Source organism: Aethalodelphis obliquidens, unplaced genomic scaffold (assembly GCF_003676395.1).
Source record: "Aethalodelphis obliquidens isolate GAN/ISIS:26980383/991018 unplaced genomic scaffold, ASM367639v1 scaffold7, whole genome shotgun sequence".
NCBI classification, from domain to species: domain Eukaryota; kingdom Metazoa; phylum Chordata; class Mammalia; order Artiodactyla; family Delphinidae; genus Aethalodelphis; species Aethalodelphis obliquidens.
Genome location: NW_020837951.1, coordinates 65421989 through 65439376, shown reverse-complemented (window position 1 = coordinate 65439376; position 17388 = coordinate 65421989). Strand labels below are relative to the sequence as shown.

The 17388-nt window shown below is 40.8% G+C and overlaps 1 protein-coding gene across 15 annotated transcripts in view; it reads left to right on the top strand.

Annotated features, from left to right (window-relative positions):
• BNC2 (basonuclin zinc finger protein 2) overlaps positions 1 to 17388 on the top strand; it is a 429908-nt gene that overhangs the window by 153320 nt on the left and 259200 nt on the right. The window contains exon 1 of one of the 15 annotated variants that reach the window (XM_027105908.1): positions 2740 to 3115. The exons of 13 other annotated variants lie outside the window; for them this stretch is intronic. In XM_027105908.1, coding sequence (XP_026961709.1) covers positions 3113 to 3115 — 3 coding nt within the window. In that variant the 5' untranslated portion in view covers positions 2740 to 3112. Of the gene's footprint in view, positions 1 to 2739; positions 3116 to 3334; positions 3609 to 17388 lie in introns of those variants that run through there. One more of the 15 variants, XM_027105911.1, reaches the window with a different exon arrangement.

Genomic DNA, 17388 nt, shown 5'->3' with positions numbered 1-17388 from the left:
GTGTGTGTGTGTGTGTGTGTGTGTGTGTGTGTGTGTGTGTGTGTGTGGTGGGGACGGGTCGGTGGCGGGACAACTAGGGGTGGGTAGCTCCAAGTAGACTCTTGTTGTGAAGAACAGATTAACACGTGTTTGTTTGTGCTCATCTTAATAGGAGTTGGTGAGAAACATCTCACCTATTTTGCTTTCTAGAAGCTAAAAGGTAACTTACAAAACTTTAAAATTTGTATTTCTAAGTGCCATTTAACACAGTACTGTTTTCTTTTGGTTAAAGGAAAATGAAAATCACTCATGGTTATCACAGATTTGATCATACACATGTACCCTCTAAAATGTTTGTATTTCCGCAAAACTTTTGGATCTGTACAACTTTATGCAATTCAGTGAACTTATTGCTAGAACTTTCTTTTCTAGCAGGTTTTGGATGATTCTGATTCTCCTTATTTGTACTGGTACAATTTCCTGTAAAAATATGACTTTCTCATGATGCATCACTGTACCATAGCAGTATTAAGATTATAAAATCGGTTGACAATTTTTTATTTAGAAATAAGGGATGGGTTATTGCGTATTTTTAGCAATGTGTCTCGAAGTTCCAGAGGTCTTCAGAGGAACCGCATCACAGTTGAGAGGTTTAACATGCCGCATGTGCACGATCACAGACCTTCACTCTTCTTTCTCTGAATATTGGGCCAAGATGCTCTGAGACCACTGTGTTGATTAATTTGATATGAGCAAAGAAGTGTATCTGTCTGAACTTAAATAGAAATTATCCTCTGTAATTTTAATTTCATTGCTTTAAGTGGTGCTGTCTGCAGTTTTACTACATTTCCCTCTAGTAACATAAAAATTGGAATTTGAATATACATTGGTAATAAGTTAGATTACTTGAAAAAAATCAAACGTCTCTATTGTTGTTTCATCTAGATTAAAATGGCAGTTTGATTTCAGCATTTACATTTTGAAATGGAAATATTTCACATAGGATTTGATAATCTTTGCTTCACTGTTGGCTTGATTTCCCACCCCCAGTTCCCTAAGTCAGGTATAATTCCTTTTTTTTTTTTTTTTTAAATTAATTGCTGTCCTCCTAGCTAGAATTAACATGGTTTGGGATTAGAATGACTCTTCAAGGCATGATAATTTCTGTTTAAAGGAAAGGAAAAAGAAGTCTTTTAACTGGGGCTTAAGACTAATTCCAGCTACTAAGGAGACAAAATTCATGCTAAAGGAGACAATTTGGCTTTATTTTCTATGTGCATGTTAACCTGATAGCGATCATCATTTTGGGTGTTCTCTTAGATGAAGTAAGGTGTTCTTCAATTGTTGCAGGAAGGGGATGTGGCCTCATTCTAGGAGATTAAAGCTGGAACATCTGCATTTTGCAGGGATAATCAGCTCACCTGGCTGTAGTTCAGGGTCAGGGCCAGAAGGAGGGACTTGCCACTTCTTAGAATGGCCTGTGACTAGAGTAGAGAGGATGAATTAGAAGACAAAATAGTAGGGCAAAGTTGAAAGTGAAAGTGCCCCATATGAAAATAGTTAATGATGAGAAAAGGAAAAAAAAAAATAATCAGAAACGTAGAAAAATCTGGAAGGCATACGTTAGTAGTGAGAGAGAAGTTGAGGATAAAGGGAGAAGGATGTTGGAGGGGCAAAATTATGGTATCTTGTAACTTCCAAAATTAATAAAAATCAATACTTTTGTGATCGGCTATTAAGGGCCAAATTGGCATCACAGCAGAGTTGAAAATTACTTTAAACAGTTAAAAGCCTTTAATGTGATTTTCAATTTTTCATTTGTTGTACACATGTTTTTCCTTGTCCCTTAGTTTGTTGCTTCTGTTCCTTGGAAGGCAGACATCTCTGCACAAGTAATACATCAATACATCTAGGGTTTTTAAAAAAAAACAACAAAAACCTAATTTATTCCTTGATTGTTGTGTGATAGTACTTTAACATGAAATGGTTAAGTGTGGATGTTTTAGAGTTCAACACCTTTGAGTTTTCCTCTAAAATTCTCCAGAGAAGTCAGAATAATTTCTGTTTTTGTATTTTGTAAGTCTAAATTAAATGTCACTTAAATGCGGAAGAACTGGCAGCTTTGATAAGTAGTCCCCAAAGCAAACCAGTTTGTCAGTAATCATAACCTAATTATGAATGCAAATGCAGAGTTTGTTTTTTAAAAAGTCTAAGACAAACAAAGGAAAAAGAGAAACAGACCCCTCTCCAGCACAAGGCAAAAGCCTCCCCACCTTCAACACGAGCCTTTCAATAGTAGCACTAATAATAAGAGAGAACCTCTGGCGTCGGCCCAAGTCCTGTCGAGAGGGAGCCGCCAATGGCCAGCGCAGTGTGTGGCTCTGCAGAAGTGCCAGAGTGACACACGCATCACAAGCCGGTCACAATGCAAGGGGTCAGGGGTCACGTTCAAGAGTAGGGTGTTGCTGGGCCCTGCCAAGGAAGCAGAGGTGGCCCCTCTGTGCTCAGTGTGTGGGTCTGTGTACTCCTTTCCCGTCAAAGCTGGCCCGGGAGGGCCAAAAAAGCGGTTCCTTGGCAGGGTTTAATGGCAGGATGATGTAGTCTGTTGTGACTAGTGCATTCCTTTCAGGTTAAACTAGGGAAATGGCATTGTGTTAAAATTCCAAGTCGCATGAATGTTTTATTGCCACAGTGCATTTCGCCCTCTAGGGGAGTGTGTGTGGCGGCCCGCGAGGGCGGGGGCGGGGGGGGGGCACTTAGAGACTCAGGAACTATCAGAAGAACACTTCCCTTGGAAAATTTTACCCACCAGCGTGAAGCTGATTTGCTGTGATGGTCACTTAGAAGGGTTTCGCTTTTTCCTAAACTGTGGCTGTTTAAAGTCTGGCCATCCGGACAATTACCAGCTGAAGAAAATACGGCAGGACACATGCAGAGAGGTTGGGAGATAGAGAGGAGGAATGCGCCAGAAAGGAGCTGAGCTGCCTTCTTGTGTAAACTGCCCGAGAGCAGCGAGGGGCCCCTCCCCGCCCGATCCCTGTCCCCCCCTCCCTGGGCTGTGCTTTGCTGTCGGCCCGAAGGCCAGGAGTGATCTGTGACCCTTGCACCACTGACGGGGAGGCCACTGCAGCTCATGGTACCGTATGTTACCAGTACTACTCCCTCATTCCTTCTCACTGGCTGCTTTGGGGTGTGTGGGTTTTTTTTTTTTTTTTTTTAAACCTTTTCTCTCATAACGGTTTATATTAGTCAGAGGGATACAATTTTGGAATGCAGAAGGTCCGAGAGTTTGAAACAAAACAGGATTAAGTATGGCACTGTTCTTCCCCCCTCCTTGGTGTTTAGAAGGGCGAAGCAGAACCATTCTAGTTCAGTTTCAGCCAAAGGTTTCCAGTGTGATTTAAAATCAGGAATTCTGGAAATAGGACAGTTTGAAAGATGCAGGTCATCTGGGCTGTGGATCTTGTAAAAGAGACTTTGTTGTGAAGCCTTGTGAGCATCTTTAGGGTTTGAGGACATTCTCAGGTTTTGCAGTTGTCTCAGATATAGCCATTTTGCAGATTGCCCTGACCCCTGTCCCTCTCCAGGGGAAACTCTAGCCTGCTCCTTCACTGTTCCACTTGTTTGAGGTATGGTTACTGAGGGTGTGTACGATTTGACTTGGGTTGTAATTGTGCATGTTACATGCAGCAATCAGGATGGCTTCCATGATTTGATCTGACTCAAGTTAATTTATAACAGATTAAAATGTGGATGTACGGGACGGCCTTCTGATTTTGCATTGGGACTTTATAGAATATTCACGTGTCTGACTTTTTCCCTGTGAATAAGAGATGTATGGGTTATCTTGGGCTTACCTAAGTAAACATAATATCATAATTTGAATTTAGTTTTGAATTACCTGTTTCTCTTCACTTTCAAACCTTAATACTTTCTTTGATTTCATGCTCTTGTGATAAGTCATTTTTCTCTTCCTTAATAATGCATATATAATATACAGAGTTGTGTATGTGTGTGTGCCTGTGTGTACTTGCATACTCTGATAACTGCCAAATGAACGCAAGGAAAAACTTTTTAGAGTTGTTAAGCCAGGATAGTTTTACATTGATAACTTTTTTTTAAATGTTATGTAACAGAAATTTAAGTCAAGAATATACCACAAAAAAGTAAGCTATAAGTGGGGCTATGTGCTATGTTTATAGAGTTTTTGGTCCATGATTTATGTATTTCTGTAAAACGATGGTTTGTCAAGATAGACCTCGAGTTTAATCTGATTAGTGCTGTCCATAGATGGTTTATTATCTGTAAACAGATAGATTCACATAGTTTATGGGAGGTCTTAAACCAACAAGCAGTCAACTCTATAGCAAAATCAAGATTTATGTGTGGACTTGGCACTTCAAATTTTTGATGAATTCATTAGAATTTCCGTTATCTTCTAGAGAATACTCACTTTAAGAATTCTTTTTACTCTGTTGAATGTAATAAAGCGGTGATGGAAGTTTTCTTTTGATGATTCTTGTTTTTAGTTCCAAATTTTAAAGTGCACTCTTCAGAGGAATATTAAACTTACTTTGCGCTGGATTTTTTTTTCCCTTACAGCCAATTTCAAAGTTAATTCTTTTTCCTAAATAGAAAAACTCGTCAGCAGTGCCAAATTGAGAAAAAAGTCTATCATGTATGCTTAGATTATCTAAAAAAAAAATTGTTATCCTGATTATGGAAGCAGTTTTTGATTATAAAAAGGATGTTGTGGTTGTATTCAAAACCTTTCCAATTTATTAAAATTTTCCCTTTATAATCCAAGAGGGAAAGAGTGGAAATACTCCAGTATCATGTCTCCTTAATAGGAAAATTAAAGTTGACTTAGGATTTTTTTCCCTAAAAAAATCAAGCTTTCTTTAAAATATTAATAATTGTTCTTTCAGCATTTTTCTCTTCCCATTGTACCAGCCAGTATTGTTTGGCATTGCAGAACTCTGGTGCGAGTTGAGGGCTTTGGGGGAGTTAAAAGATTGGTCCCGAGTTGAGATTCTGTTGTTGTCACTTATTAGTCTTGTGACCTTGGGTGAGTTACTTTATCCCTAACCTTTACTTTCTTCAGTGTTAAAATGGGGAAAAGAACACTTGAGAAATTGTCAGGAAGATGAAATGAGAAAACACCTGTGAAGCTCAGGTACCTAGTAGGTATTCAGTAAACTGTAGATCCTATTCTTTGAGCTTGCCCTGTGGCAAGCTTCCCTTGGAAAGCTTCAATTTTTGTAAAAAAGGGGGTAAATTTAAAAAGTTTTAATTTCTTCAGTTATCTGTAGGAAAGGAGTATTAGGCATTGGCAGGCAACTTTCTTTTTTTTTTTTGAGAATCACTTGTATCATCCATGAGTCGTGTGTTTTTGCCACTCTGCAAAATTCTCACTGGGATGGCCTTCCTGGATGTCAGAGCAACGCTATTATTTCTGAGATATCAGTTATGGCTAACGATAGACTAGAAGCCAAGTTGGCAAATTCTCTTGAGCTCTGTTTACCTTTGTATCATCAGTTCTAATCACTTGCTTGAATCAAAGCTTCCTGCTTTATGATACTCATTATCATTAGCACTTGGTAACAGAGCTAGACGTTCCATTATACAAGCACCCTGGCCTCTATCCCTGGCTTTGTATTCATGGAATCAGGGTCACACTAAAGCGAATAGTGTTTACACCTTTTAGTAGAATGAAAATAATAGCAAGCAACCTACATGTGTATTGGGGTAATATTTTATCTTCATTTACAGTCTTGCACAATGCCTTAAGTGTAGTTAACGGCTTGGGAAATATTTGTGGAGCAAAATATGCTGCTTTTATTGTTTTTAAATCTGGATTATGTTTTTTATCAAAAGTAACTGTGTTCTCATGAGTAGTACATTAATGTTGTCATAGATGGTCTTTGATTAGCATTGTTATTTTGCCTAACATCTCATTTCTCTTAGCCAACAATAGTTTGAACATACTCCATCTTAGATCTAAAATAAATATTTGGCTTAGCGTTTACTTTCCACCTGTTGCTAAGAGTAAAAGAATGAGGATTAGAAACGAATCATTTCATAGCTACCTCTTAGCTCACACAGTGTGCTAGGGGTGGTGCCCACTTTGTCTTTCTCAGCTCTTGCAAAAGCATTCAGGGCAGGTACAATTATTTCCATTTTACAGATGAGGAAATAAAGGTCTCAAACGTGTATCCAGCAAGTTTGACCCCCAAAGTCTTTGCTTTTTCCTCTCCCACATTCTTCATCCGTCTATAACTTAAGCCGGCTATTAAAAAAAAAAAAAGAATAAAAGTTGTTGAACCTGCCGTTTTTTGTTTTTCCTTTCAGATTAAATTTTACAGGAAGCCAACATGCAGAACGGATAAAAATTAGAGCTGCTCTAGATGAAAAGGGTCTAGCTGCAGAGTCCTATCTTTTAGGCTTCTACTAGGGATCCGTGGAATAACTGCTTAGAAAACCATAGTCTAATGCCTCTACACCCCCAAGAAGGAGGCATAGCATAACTCCTTAGTCTGGGAGTTAAAGGGTTTGTTCATCATCTTGAACTTGGAGGTGCAATTATGGGGAATTCACAGGAAAGCCTAATCTCTGCCTAATTTGAGAAGAGGCTATACCTAAGAGAAAAATAGTGGGGGTAAATACCAATGTAAAAAAAATTTTTAATTATATCATTGTACAGCACATGTTAATTTTCAGGGCACAGATTTTGTTTAATCCAGAGCAGTGAAGTAATTTTACTGTGGGAAGAGTCATAAAAAACCAAGTCACAGCTTTATGTTTAACAGAAGTCTGTGTCCACAAATATATACAGACTCTCCTTCAGTTTGACGATATTAAAAAGTTGTGCTCTATATAATGCTATAGTATATCTGTAAAAGATGTACACATATCATATGCATACATGAATAAAGGTAAGGATGGAGAATATGGGTAGATTTAACTCTGAGAAAATGTTTAAAAAACATACTGTTTAAAAAAACACATACTGTTTTTAAATAAATTGCGTATAAAACAAATTAATTGACAAGGTAATTTTGTAATATTTTTATAAACCAGGAATTTCAAGTTTATTCATCTGCTACATTTATTTTGGGATTTTGTATAGTACTTCACTAGAAATACAATTTCTGTTTATCAGCATGGGTGGAAGAGTATAGGCTTTCAAGCCAGATGTATTTGCACTTGAATTTACCCCTTCTTTATGTGACTTTGGAAACTCACTTACTTCATTTATAAAATGAGGGTTAGAAATGGTAGCTGTGAAGTCCTGCACAGAGAGGGTGAGCTGTGTTGGCTGCTGTTAGCAGTTTCTTCCTCTGTTGTTCCTGTTGTCATTAATTTGCAAGCTTTATGCAGTGTTCAGTTAGCATCTCTTTATTAGTGGTGGTACTGGGTTCTTAATAATTGTATCATGTGCACACTTAGCCTTTTCAGTTACCGGTTTAAAAAATACTCGTGCCGATCTTGCAGAAGCTTACTTCTGTTGAAGAAAATGAGAGCGGAGAAAAATCTCCCTTTTCTTACTCTTCACTGAGCATCAGTCATTGAGTGGCATAATTCTAAAATCTTATGTGGCTTTTGGGTACTTTATGAACCTTTTTATGGTAATCCAGAAGCAAGACACTGATTGAATTAATACATTTCCATCGAGGGACTGGTCTGTTAACCTATTCCTCCTAACCCATGCATGCTTTCGTAAGGGGACTTTTACAGTCTGGTCAGGAGGATGCCACATTCTGTGGGGATGCTGCTTTGTAGATGTGCAGGCTGTTGGTGAATCTAAGAGCCTTTCTGTGTTTAAAACAAAGAAAAAGGTAAATTAGAAATGGTAACAAGCAAACCAAAAACCCTGTTCTTTTTATAAAACGTAAATCCGAAACTTAACATGCTGACTTTAACTTTTAAAAGTTGTAAACTGATTTTTTTTACAGCTCTTATAAAGAGTACATCTTTACGGTGAAGATCTCATTAAGAAAATTACAAAGAGTAAACACTATCTGAAAGGATGCCACTAAGGAACCATTTAATTAACATCTTTTTAGTCATCTTTTTTTCATTTACAGATATATACGGATATATGGATAGATGCTAGTTATATAAAAGGATTATGGATATGTGAGTTCTTTTTTTTTTTTAACTCAACCATGTCATAGATATCTTTCCATGTCTGTAAGTAAAGATAGCCATCATAATTTTTAATGGATTCTCAGTATATCGTTGTACCATAATTTACTTAACAGGTTCTTGGTTTGTGGACGTTGAGGTTGCTGCCAGTTCTTTTCTTTTACAGAGAGTAGTGCTTCCATATGAACATTCTTGTTTGCACTTGTGTTCTTATTTACTAAAGGTGAATTCTTGAAAGTGATGTTCATGGGGAAAGAAGTATAATTTTGTATAGCTTAAAACAGTGGTTGGCAAACCTTTTCTATAAAGGGCCAGATAGTAAATAGTTTAGGCAGCTGTGTGGTTTCTGTAACAACTATTCAATTCAGTCCTTGTAGCCGCAAGCAGCAGTAGACTATATACATAAAGGAATAGGCACAGCTGTATTTCAATAAAACTTTATCTACAAAAGTAGGCAGCAGGCTCGCATTTGGCTCAGAGGGTGTAGTTGCTTACTCCTGGCTTGAAACAAAGCAGAAACTGATGAGGGCTGGAAATCTACCCCCAGTTGTCTGTAAGCTGCTCTCATAGTATCTTAGAAATGTCTTCTTATCTCAGGGAAGTATAATGGGTTGATTACCTTCTTTCCAAGTATATGGCAATCGATACCTTTTTTTTTTTTTTTTTTTTTTGCGGTACACGGGCCTCTCAGTGTTGTGGCCTCTCCCGTTGCGGAGCACAGGCTTCAGATGCGCAGGCTCAGCGGCCATGGCTCACGGGCCCAGCCGCTCCGCGGCATATGGGATCCTCCCGGACCGGGGCACGAACCCGTGTCCCCTGCATCGGCAGGTGGACTCTCAACCACTGCGCCACCAGGGAAGCCCCTCGATACCTGGAGGTTTTCACACCTTCCCCTACTCTGAAGCCTAGTAAATTTTAAACTAAGAGGCTATATATGCCAGTGTATATTTTTTGACAACTTGTGGGGCAGAGAAATACCCCTAAAACTTAGATTTTAGAGGAGATGTTGTGCGTTTTCTTACCTGTAGAAGATTGCTTTGATGGGGTAAGGTTCTCGAGGTATCCTGAAGTAAGCCAGAAGGAAAGTTAGCAACAGAAGTATTTCAGCAGAAATGTGCCACAAATCAACAGGGTGACATTGAATTAGTTACTGGACCTTTACAGGCTAAATTACACTCAGAAGACTGCTCTGTGCATAAATAGCAACCTCCTTGCATCTTGAATTTTTATAAAATAGGAATTATTGGCCCCTAACTGCCCTAAGGGTATTTCTTGAGGATCAGGTGGCAGAATGATATAGTTAAAAATCACTCTATTTGTAACATTGGGTCACTGGTGCCACTGTGACTTTTAAGAGATTTATTTATTATTTATTTTGCACGCATTTGTTGAGTATCTGCTGTATGTAAAGCTGTTTGGTAGGTGCTGTGGGGAAAAACAAACGGAGAAGCACGTTAGTTCTTGCCCTTAAAGAGGAAAACATGTAGTGTATTTAAAGTCTACCGTTGTATAGTGCTGACGGGCCTAACAGTGGTAGAATGCTGGGAAGGAGATCTCTTCTGCCTGGGGGTATCAGGAAACTTTGTGGAAGGAGTGGCATCTAGAAATACAGAGGTGTTCAAAAGTTTAGTGCAGGAGAGGGTATTCCAAAAAAAGAGCAGTGTGAGAACGTGTCAAATTGGGAAAGCCCAAAGCAGTAAGCAAGAGACATTAAGAAGTCTAATTAGACTCTGTTCCGTATTTGTCAGTGAAGGAGGAGGAGAGATGAAGCTGGAACGGGCAGGGCAGAGCTAGGTTGTAGAGGGCCTGGATGGAACTTCGTTAATTGGTAATTTGTGGGGAACTCTAAACATCGTCTGGGAGAATATGTTTGACAGTTGAAGGGGTGGTATGTGGCCCTGGTTGACGAGTGTGGAGCGATAAAGTTGGGATTATCAATCACGTAAGGGTTATGGCAAAGGTCTGAGCATGCTCTTGTTAGAAATGATCTAGGAGAGAAATGATCTGGAAGGTGTGTGGGAGGACAGCTGAGGGGATGGGAAGGGAAAAATAGACAGGCTTTCAGAGTTTATTGGGTTTGGGAAATAAGCAGAAGGCTTTTAATCATGATCTATGGTTCTGAGTCTTTGTTAATAGGATTCTGGTGATAATAATGCAAAAAAAAAAAAAAAATCAAACAAACAAAAAAACCCAAGTCAGGGTAGAGCTGTAGTAAAGAAAGGATAGCAGTGAACCCATATGCTTTGCTTGTTTAGCTCAAGGTGTTAACTGGATACTTGGAAATTTCTAGTGGGAGCTTGAAAGTGCAGGACTAGAGCTCACATGAGAGGTAAGGAATAGGGATTGGGGAGCATTGTTCCCATACAGGTGGCAGATGAAACCAGGGGAGAGCATCACATCTAAAAGGAGGGCATGTAGAGAGAAAATGATATTTTATAGCATTTCTTATCATGGTAAGTCATTGACATAAACAGCTCTATCTTTATTTGAGACTACTAATATCAAAAACACACAAAATGAAAAACCATGTGTTTTATCATGTATAAAGTGTTCTATTGTCTACTAAGCCTCTTTTAGATTCTAAAGCCACTAGATTTCAGGAGTAAAGTATGTTCAGTTTGAAGAAATACCTTGTAAGATCCCCAAGGACAGTGTAAGGAAGTCCCTTTTACTTAATCTTCTCACTACTTCCTGAGACCCTCAGTAACAGAGAGATGCCATTGGCGGGAGAGGTTTAGGTTCCCTTGTTACCTGTCTGGTACAGAATACTGTGTACAGCTTTTCACCTTCCTTAGATCTCACCCCAGTTGATCTAGGATTGGGAAGCGGGGAGGGTGGGTCTCCCAAAGAAGTCAAACTCGTGTGCTTTTGTGCATTTTCTCTTTTTAGTCTGGGGTCCTCAGCAAGTTTGGAGGGGCGATTGTGCAATGCACAGTATGACTTATGTTTGAGTTGGGAGAGTTTTTATTGTAGGGAACAGAAGGGGTGAATCTGCCTTCTCATCCTTTCTTCTCTTATCATTACCTATGTTCAAGCTTTGCACGCAGAGAGAAGCATGTTGCTTCACTGGTCTTGGGCATACTGCACTGTGCGCTTTGGCAGTGCGGTGATGGCTCCCTGCCAGCTCTCCTGGTTACGGCACCCCGGAACTCCACTGGTCTGTTGGTACCATTTGTGGCCTGCCTTCAGTCTCGCTCTTCATAATAAGTCTAACCCACGTCAAATGGGGCAAGAGGCTAGTCCAGAGGAATCTGCTTCTCTAGACAACCGCTGTGCGTTAAATCTAGTTTAACTGCTCCTTGTATGGCAACTTAAACTTTTTCTTTTTCCATAATAGGTTTAATGTAGGTGGTTCAAGAGGTAACATGGGATGTTGAATTTTGGGAGGGTAATATTTGTTCTCTCACTGTCTGGAGTGTGATACATTCTCCTACTATGTTTCTTTCCTCAAACTCCCTTTTCTGCTTTCTCACATATACCTTTTTCATTCCTTTTCAGTGTTGTGAAATTTAGGGTGGGAAAAACAACCCCATTGATTTGTCCCATTTTGTGCCTTTTTTTGTGGCCTCTCCCGTTGCGGAGCACAGGCTCTGGATGCACAGGCTCAGTGGCCATGGCTCACGGGCCCAGCCGCTCCATGGCATGTGGGATCTTCCCGGACGGGGGCACGAACCCGTGTCCCCTGTATCGGCAGGCGGACTCTCAACCACTGCGCCACCAGGGAAGCCCCCATTTTGTGCCTTTGATGAAGTAAGATCAAGTGAAATGCACTTGTTTTCTTCCAAAGTGAACTCCTTTCTAAAAAATGCCACCCCCTCAAAAAAAAATTCTTGGTGATCATGGCTTGAAATTTGTCTCTTTCCCCTCATTAGAGATAAATTCATCCTCATTCTTTTTTTTTAAATTAATTAATTAATTTAGCTGCACAGGTCTTTTTAGTTGCAGCACTCGGGATCTTCGTTTGCAGCTTGCGGGACCTTTTTTTTTTTTTTAAGTTGTGGCATGTGGGATCTAGTTCCCTGATCAGGGATCGAACCCAGGCCCCCTTTATTGGGAGCATGGAGTCTTAACTGCTGGACCACCAGGGAAGTCCCAAATTCATCCTCATTCCGTTTTTTTTTGTTTTTTTTATGTTGGAGGTAGGAGTTTATTAATTAATTTTTTCTGTGTTGGGTCTTCGTTTCTGTGCGAGGGCTTTCTCTAGTTGCGGCAAGCGGGGGCCACTCTTCATCGCGGTGCGCCGGGCTCTCACTATCGCGGCCTCTCTTGTTGAGGAGCACAGCCTCGAGATGCGCAGGCTCAGTAGTTGTGGCTCACGGGCCTAGTTGCCCCGCGGCACGTGAGATACTCCCAGACCAGGGCTCGTACCTGTGTCCGCTGCATTAGCAGGCAGATTCGCATTCTCAACCACTGCGCCACCAGGGAAGTCCCCATCCTCATTATTTTTTTTTTTTTTTTTGGCGGTACGCGGGCCTCTCACCGCTGTGGCCCCTCCCGTTGCGGAGCACAGGCTCCGGACGCGCAGGCTCAGCGGCCATGGCTCACGGGCCCAGCCGCTCCGCGGCATGTGGGATCTTCCCGGACCGGATCACGAACCCATGTCCCCTGCATCAGCAGGCGGACTCTCAACCACTGTGCCACCAGGGAAGCCCTCATCCTCATTCTTGATCTCTGTGAAGAATCAGGGAGACAAGCTGAGTGGAGCAAACCCAGTGGCTGAGTTCAAGGTGACATGGGTCCTTTTAAAGTGCTTTTTAGTTTGAATGCTAAAGCTATTGTCTGTCCCCAAATTATTTCCTTCTCATTTTTGCAGCATCTGTGGAGTTGCCCATACCACTGCTCCTAATGCGGCTTGCTCACTTCGGCTTTCTCTTGACCTACCGACTCTCCTTCACAGAGTGAGATTCTGGGAGATCCTGGATCTTATGCCCTGATGTTTGCTTCTTTGTTCTTCCTTCTTCCCTTGTTCCCCCACCCCCCAGACATATCTCTTCATCTAGAAAACTTTTGCCTTGCCAGTTCTTTTTTGATTTTCAAGTTTATTTAGGCCAGTGGTTCTCAAACTTTCATGCTTACCAGCATCACCTGGAGGGCTTGTAAAAACACCTGGCTGGGCTCTACCCCACAGGGGGTCTGTCACAGGTAGGTCTCAGGTGGGGCTGCAGATGCAGTTCAAGGGAGTTCCCAGGTGATGCTAATAATGTTCCTGGGCTGAGAATACACCTTGAACCACTGACCTAGACTGTTGGTTGTCTATCAGTTTGCTGTCTAGTGTTGGGTTATTTTTTTCCAAAAGGGTAGGGCTTCCTCAGACTTTATTCACGAGCTCCCTGGAAACTCCTTACTTTTTCATCTTATATTTATTTATTTTTGACTGTAGTTAATTTACAGTGTTTCAGGTGTACAGCAGAGTGATTCAGTTACACACACACACACACACACACACACACACACACACACACACACACACACACACACACACCCTTGATTTTCGCATTCTTTCCATTATAGATTATCACAAGATACTGAACATAGTTCCATTTGCTATACAGAGGGTGGTTGTTGTTTATCTATTTTATGTATAGTTGTGTGTGTTGGAAATTCCTTACTTTTAATTCATAGGTCAAGCCACTAGCATGAAAGAGAACTCAGAAAATTGCCTATGTTTTCATTGGAAAAGCCTTGGCGGGGGCAGGAGTGGCAGGGAGTGAAATGTATCTCTTCTTACTACTTCCCCCAGAGAAGACTTCTGTGGTCATTCTCTCAGAGCCCAGACACATCTTCATAGTCTTCGTCAACACAGTGTTCTAGGAAGCCGTCTACAAGTTGATGGAGCTGGCCCCTAATTGAGACCAATTGAATAGGTATAATTTTCAGTTTCCCTAATTGCTTATATTATTCCTTTGACATTTGAGTTTGCTTCCACCCCCCGCCCCCACACACACACCAAATTCCTTCCCTCACTGTCTCAAACTTCTCAGCCCTGATGGGAATGGTGTGCTGGGGAGCAGAGGGAGATATCTGGGGAAGTATCATTACCTATGCTGTGTACCTACAGCCTGCTTAGTTAGGTGTTTTACCTGTGTCATGTCCTTCAACCTTGCCAACCTTACACAGTAAATATAATTACTCCCATTTTACAGATACAGCAAATAAAGCTCTGAATTGGTAATCAACTGACCAACTTCACAAGGTACTGTAGCTGGGGTTAAAAACAGAGGTTTCCCTCCAAAGCCAGTGCTCGTTGCATATTACCTGCCTTTAGGATAGTTAGAGGTGAGACTTGAGGGCAGAAAGAAAGTTTATCTGGGCATATATATACATACATATATTTGAAATTTCACTTAATGTCAGTTATCAGACTTGGCGATGTTTATGCCAATGAGCAACAACCTGGGGTGTTCAATTTCCAACGTGCTGAATGACAAGAACGATTGTAAACCAGTTGAAAATAATCTCACTTTGTACTTTTCTTTCTTGAGTATAAAGTCCATCCATGGCATAGGTGCAAATAACTTCATCCTCATTTTCTTCAGTGCTAAAACCCACATAAAACAAGAAGTGGAGAAATAGGTGAACTCTGTCAAATGGTAGGAGACTTTTCTAGTAAAGCACTAGCATGGTAGTTCAGAGGACTACGTCTTCATTTCAGTTCTGTCCAACTTATCAAATGTGGAGGGGAGACCATAGTGATAGGCCTCAGTTTTCTTATTTAAAAATAAAAAGAGTGTGGTGGAAATTTCCTCCCCACCCCTTACTTGTCTGATAGGGGAATTAATAAATATTTTGTGTAAAGCCCTTTGAGGCTCTGTAAGAAAGATTCTGTGTAATTTTAGCATTATTCATGGTCCATCAGGCTCCTCAGGGTGTCACCAGGGAAGAGAGATTTTTATCTTTTATCCTGCCTTTCACAGTATAAAAACAAGGTATTTTTGTTGTTGTTTGTGGCTTTGAAAATCTCCTGTAATTGTACCTGCAGTGGTTGCTCCCATCACAGGGCCAGGGCCCTAGCTCCCCCAAGAGGACCAGCCCTCGAGGCAGAAAGAGACCGAACCTCACTTAGTTCCTGGCTCCTGTGAGGATGCTTTGCAACCCACCCCCAACCAGTAGTCTTCTGTGTCTGTCAGCCTGTTGAGTGGCAGAATCCCATCCTTAACCCTGTTCTGTTCTCTCTTCTCCCACCCTGATCCTGTAGTTCATTGTTCTGGGATGGCTCAGAGGGGACTGTCCACCGTGCTATTCAGTTCTTCTGCAACATCTTGCTCATCCTCTCACCTTCCAACACCCTGCCTCATCTAAGGCCTCTCTAAGAACCAGCATATTTCTGGCCATTCTGTATTGGCAGCTGCATAAATACTGTTTTGACTCAGCCGTTCCTTTCTGATCATGAAGTGGTGTTTTTCATTCTTAAGCTTTAGGTTCTGTATATGTGGCCCTTCTGCGGCTAAGGCCTGGGGCTCCATGGTTGGGAAGGCTTAGGCCTGGAATGTTGTCTTTAGTTAAATCGTCACCTGAAAAATGAAGATAGAAGTTATCTGCACATCCAGCAACTTTAGCTCACCTTATTTTTCTATTTATTCCTTTCACTTATTTGCTGCACTGCATTTAACATACATCCCTGTCTTTACAGTGTTGGGTAATTAATTTATTTCTTTATCTGCTCTTTGTCACAAGTGCTCCTGGCTAGCTTATTTTCAAATCCATTTCACTGAATGGTCTTCCTGAATTCTTTGCATTATCTGAGTATTTCCTCTTGTTGCTTGGTATCATCTAACCACTGACGTGAGGCTGTTATTGCTTTTCTCTGGCTTAGAATGTAACAGAGCTTGTACCTAGCCATGTCCCTGAGTCCTCTCAGGGGACTCTTTTGAGGTTATCTCTCTCCCTCTCTCTGTTTTTTAAAGCCAATTCTCTGTCTCCATTCTTTTCTAAGTTCTCCTTGGGTTCAGATCCTTTCCCTCATACCTTCACTGCTAGACGGAAGCTACCAAAACACATACACTTCAGAACTGCTCTGGGCTTACGGCCACCTTCACCAAAGAGTTGAGATGGCATGGAAGTTAGTTAATTTATTTAGGCTCTGACTTTTTATAGTGCTTATCAGGCAAATGCCTGCCTGAATGTTTAATGTTTAAAAATAAAATTAAAGTTCACATGGGCCCTGACTTTGCAAGAAGCACCCCAGATTCTATAAGACCTTTTCTTGGTAACACGTTTCTCCTCCCAAGTTATCACTTCTGCCTCTCTTTCTTTCTTCATTTGTTGCTTACCCACCTTATTCAAGTATTTTGAACGGTAGCTCCCGTTTACAATGTGGAGATTTTTATGTCTTCTTTTCAGAAATCTGGTCCCTAACAGTCTTTATGTATGATCTCAGTAAACAAAGAACGTGTGTGTGTGTGTGCGCGCGCGCGCGTGTGTGTGTGTGTGTGTGTGTGTGTGTGTAGGAAGCCTGCCATATTTCCTCCCTGCCCCACGGAAAATATGTTTTCTGGAAGCCCTTTTGACACTGAAGTGAATGCCCACTGGCCCTCCCTTGTTGAATTCTCCTGAGAGGAGAGAGAGAGAGAGGCCTTTATGCTTGTTGTCATATCTTTTGTTTCTGCTGATTATACACAAAGTAAGTTGTAAATAGCTCTCTCGCACACCGTGATTCCTTTGAGGTCTCTACAGGAGAGTAGATATGCACTCAGCTCCAGCTTCCCTGGGGATTCTCGAGGGTCCCTTTCAAGGCCTCTTACTTCCTGTTATAGCACCAGCCGAATGAAATTTAGATGAGTTCTAGACAATTACCATCCCATAGTGAAACCTGCAGCCTACTGTTTAGAAATACTAGCTGATCAGTTTAGTTTCTTCTCTGTTTTTAAATTAAATGTTTTTATTACTTTAAGAGTAAAGTATACAAAGATGCAACAAAGAATAAAAAAATAAAACGTCCCCTTAGTCCTACTACGTTTCAGAGATCAAAATCACAGTGAACATTTTATGAAAATCACGGTAGAACTTTGTTTTAAAGTATGATGTTGAAATGCACACTAAACACTAGCATGAAGACAAGAGGATAAAATTGGAATTCTCCAAATCAATTTGAATTTTCAATTCCATTGAAAACAGAAGGTACACATCCTATTTTAGTATCTTAATTTAAAATGGAGTAATAATGAGTTAAAGGGAATTCCCTGGCTGTCCAGTGTTTAGGACTCTGCACTTCCACTTCAGGGGGCACGGGTTCGATCCCTGGTTGGGGAACTAAGATCCCGC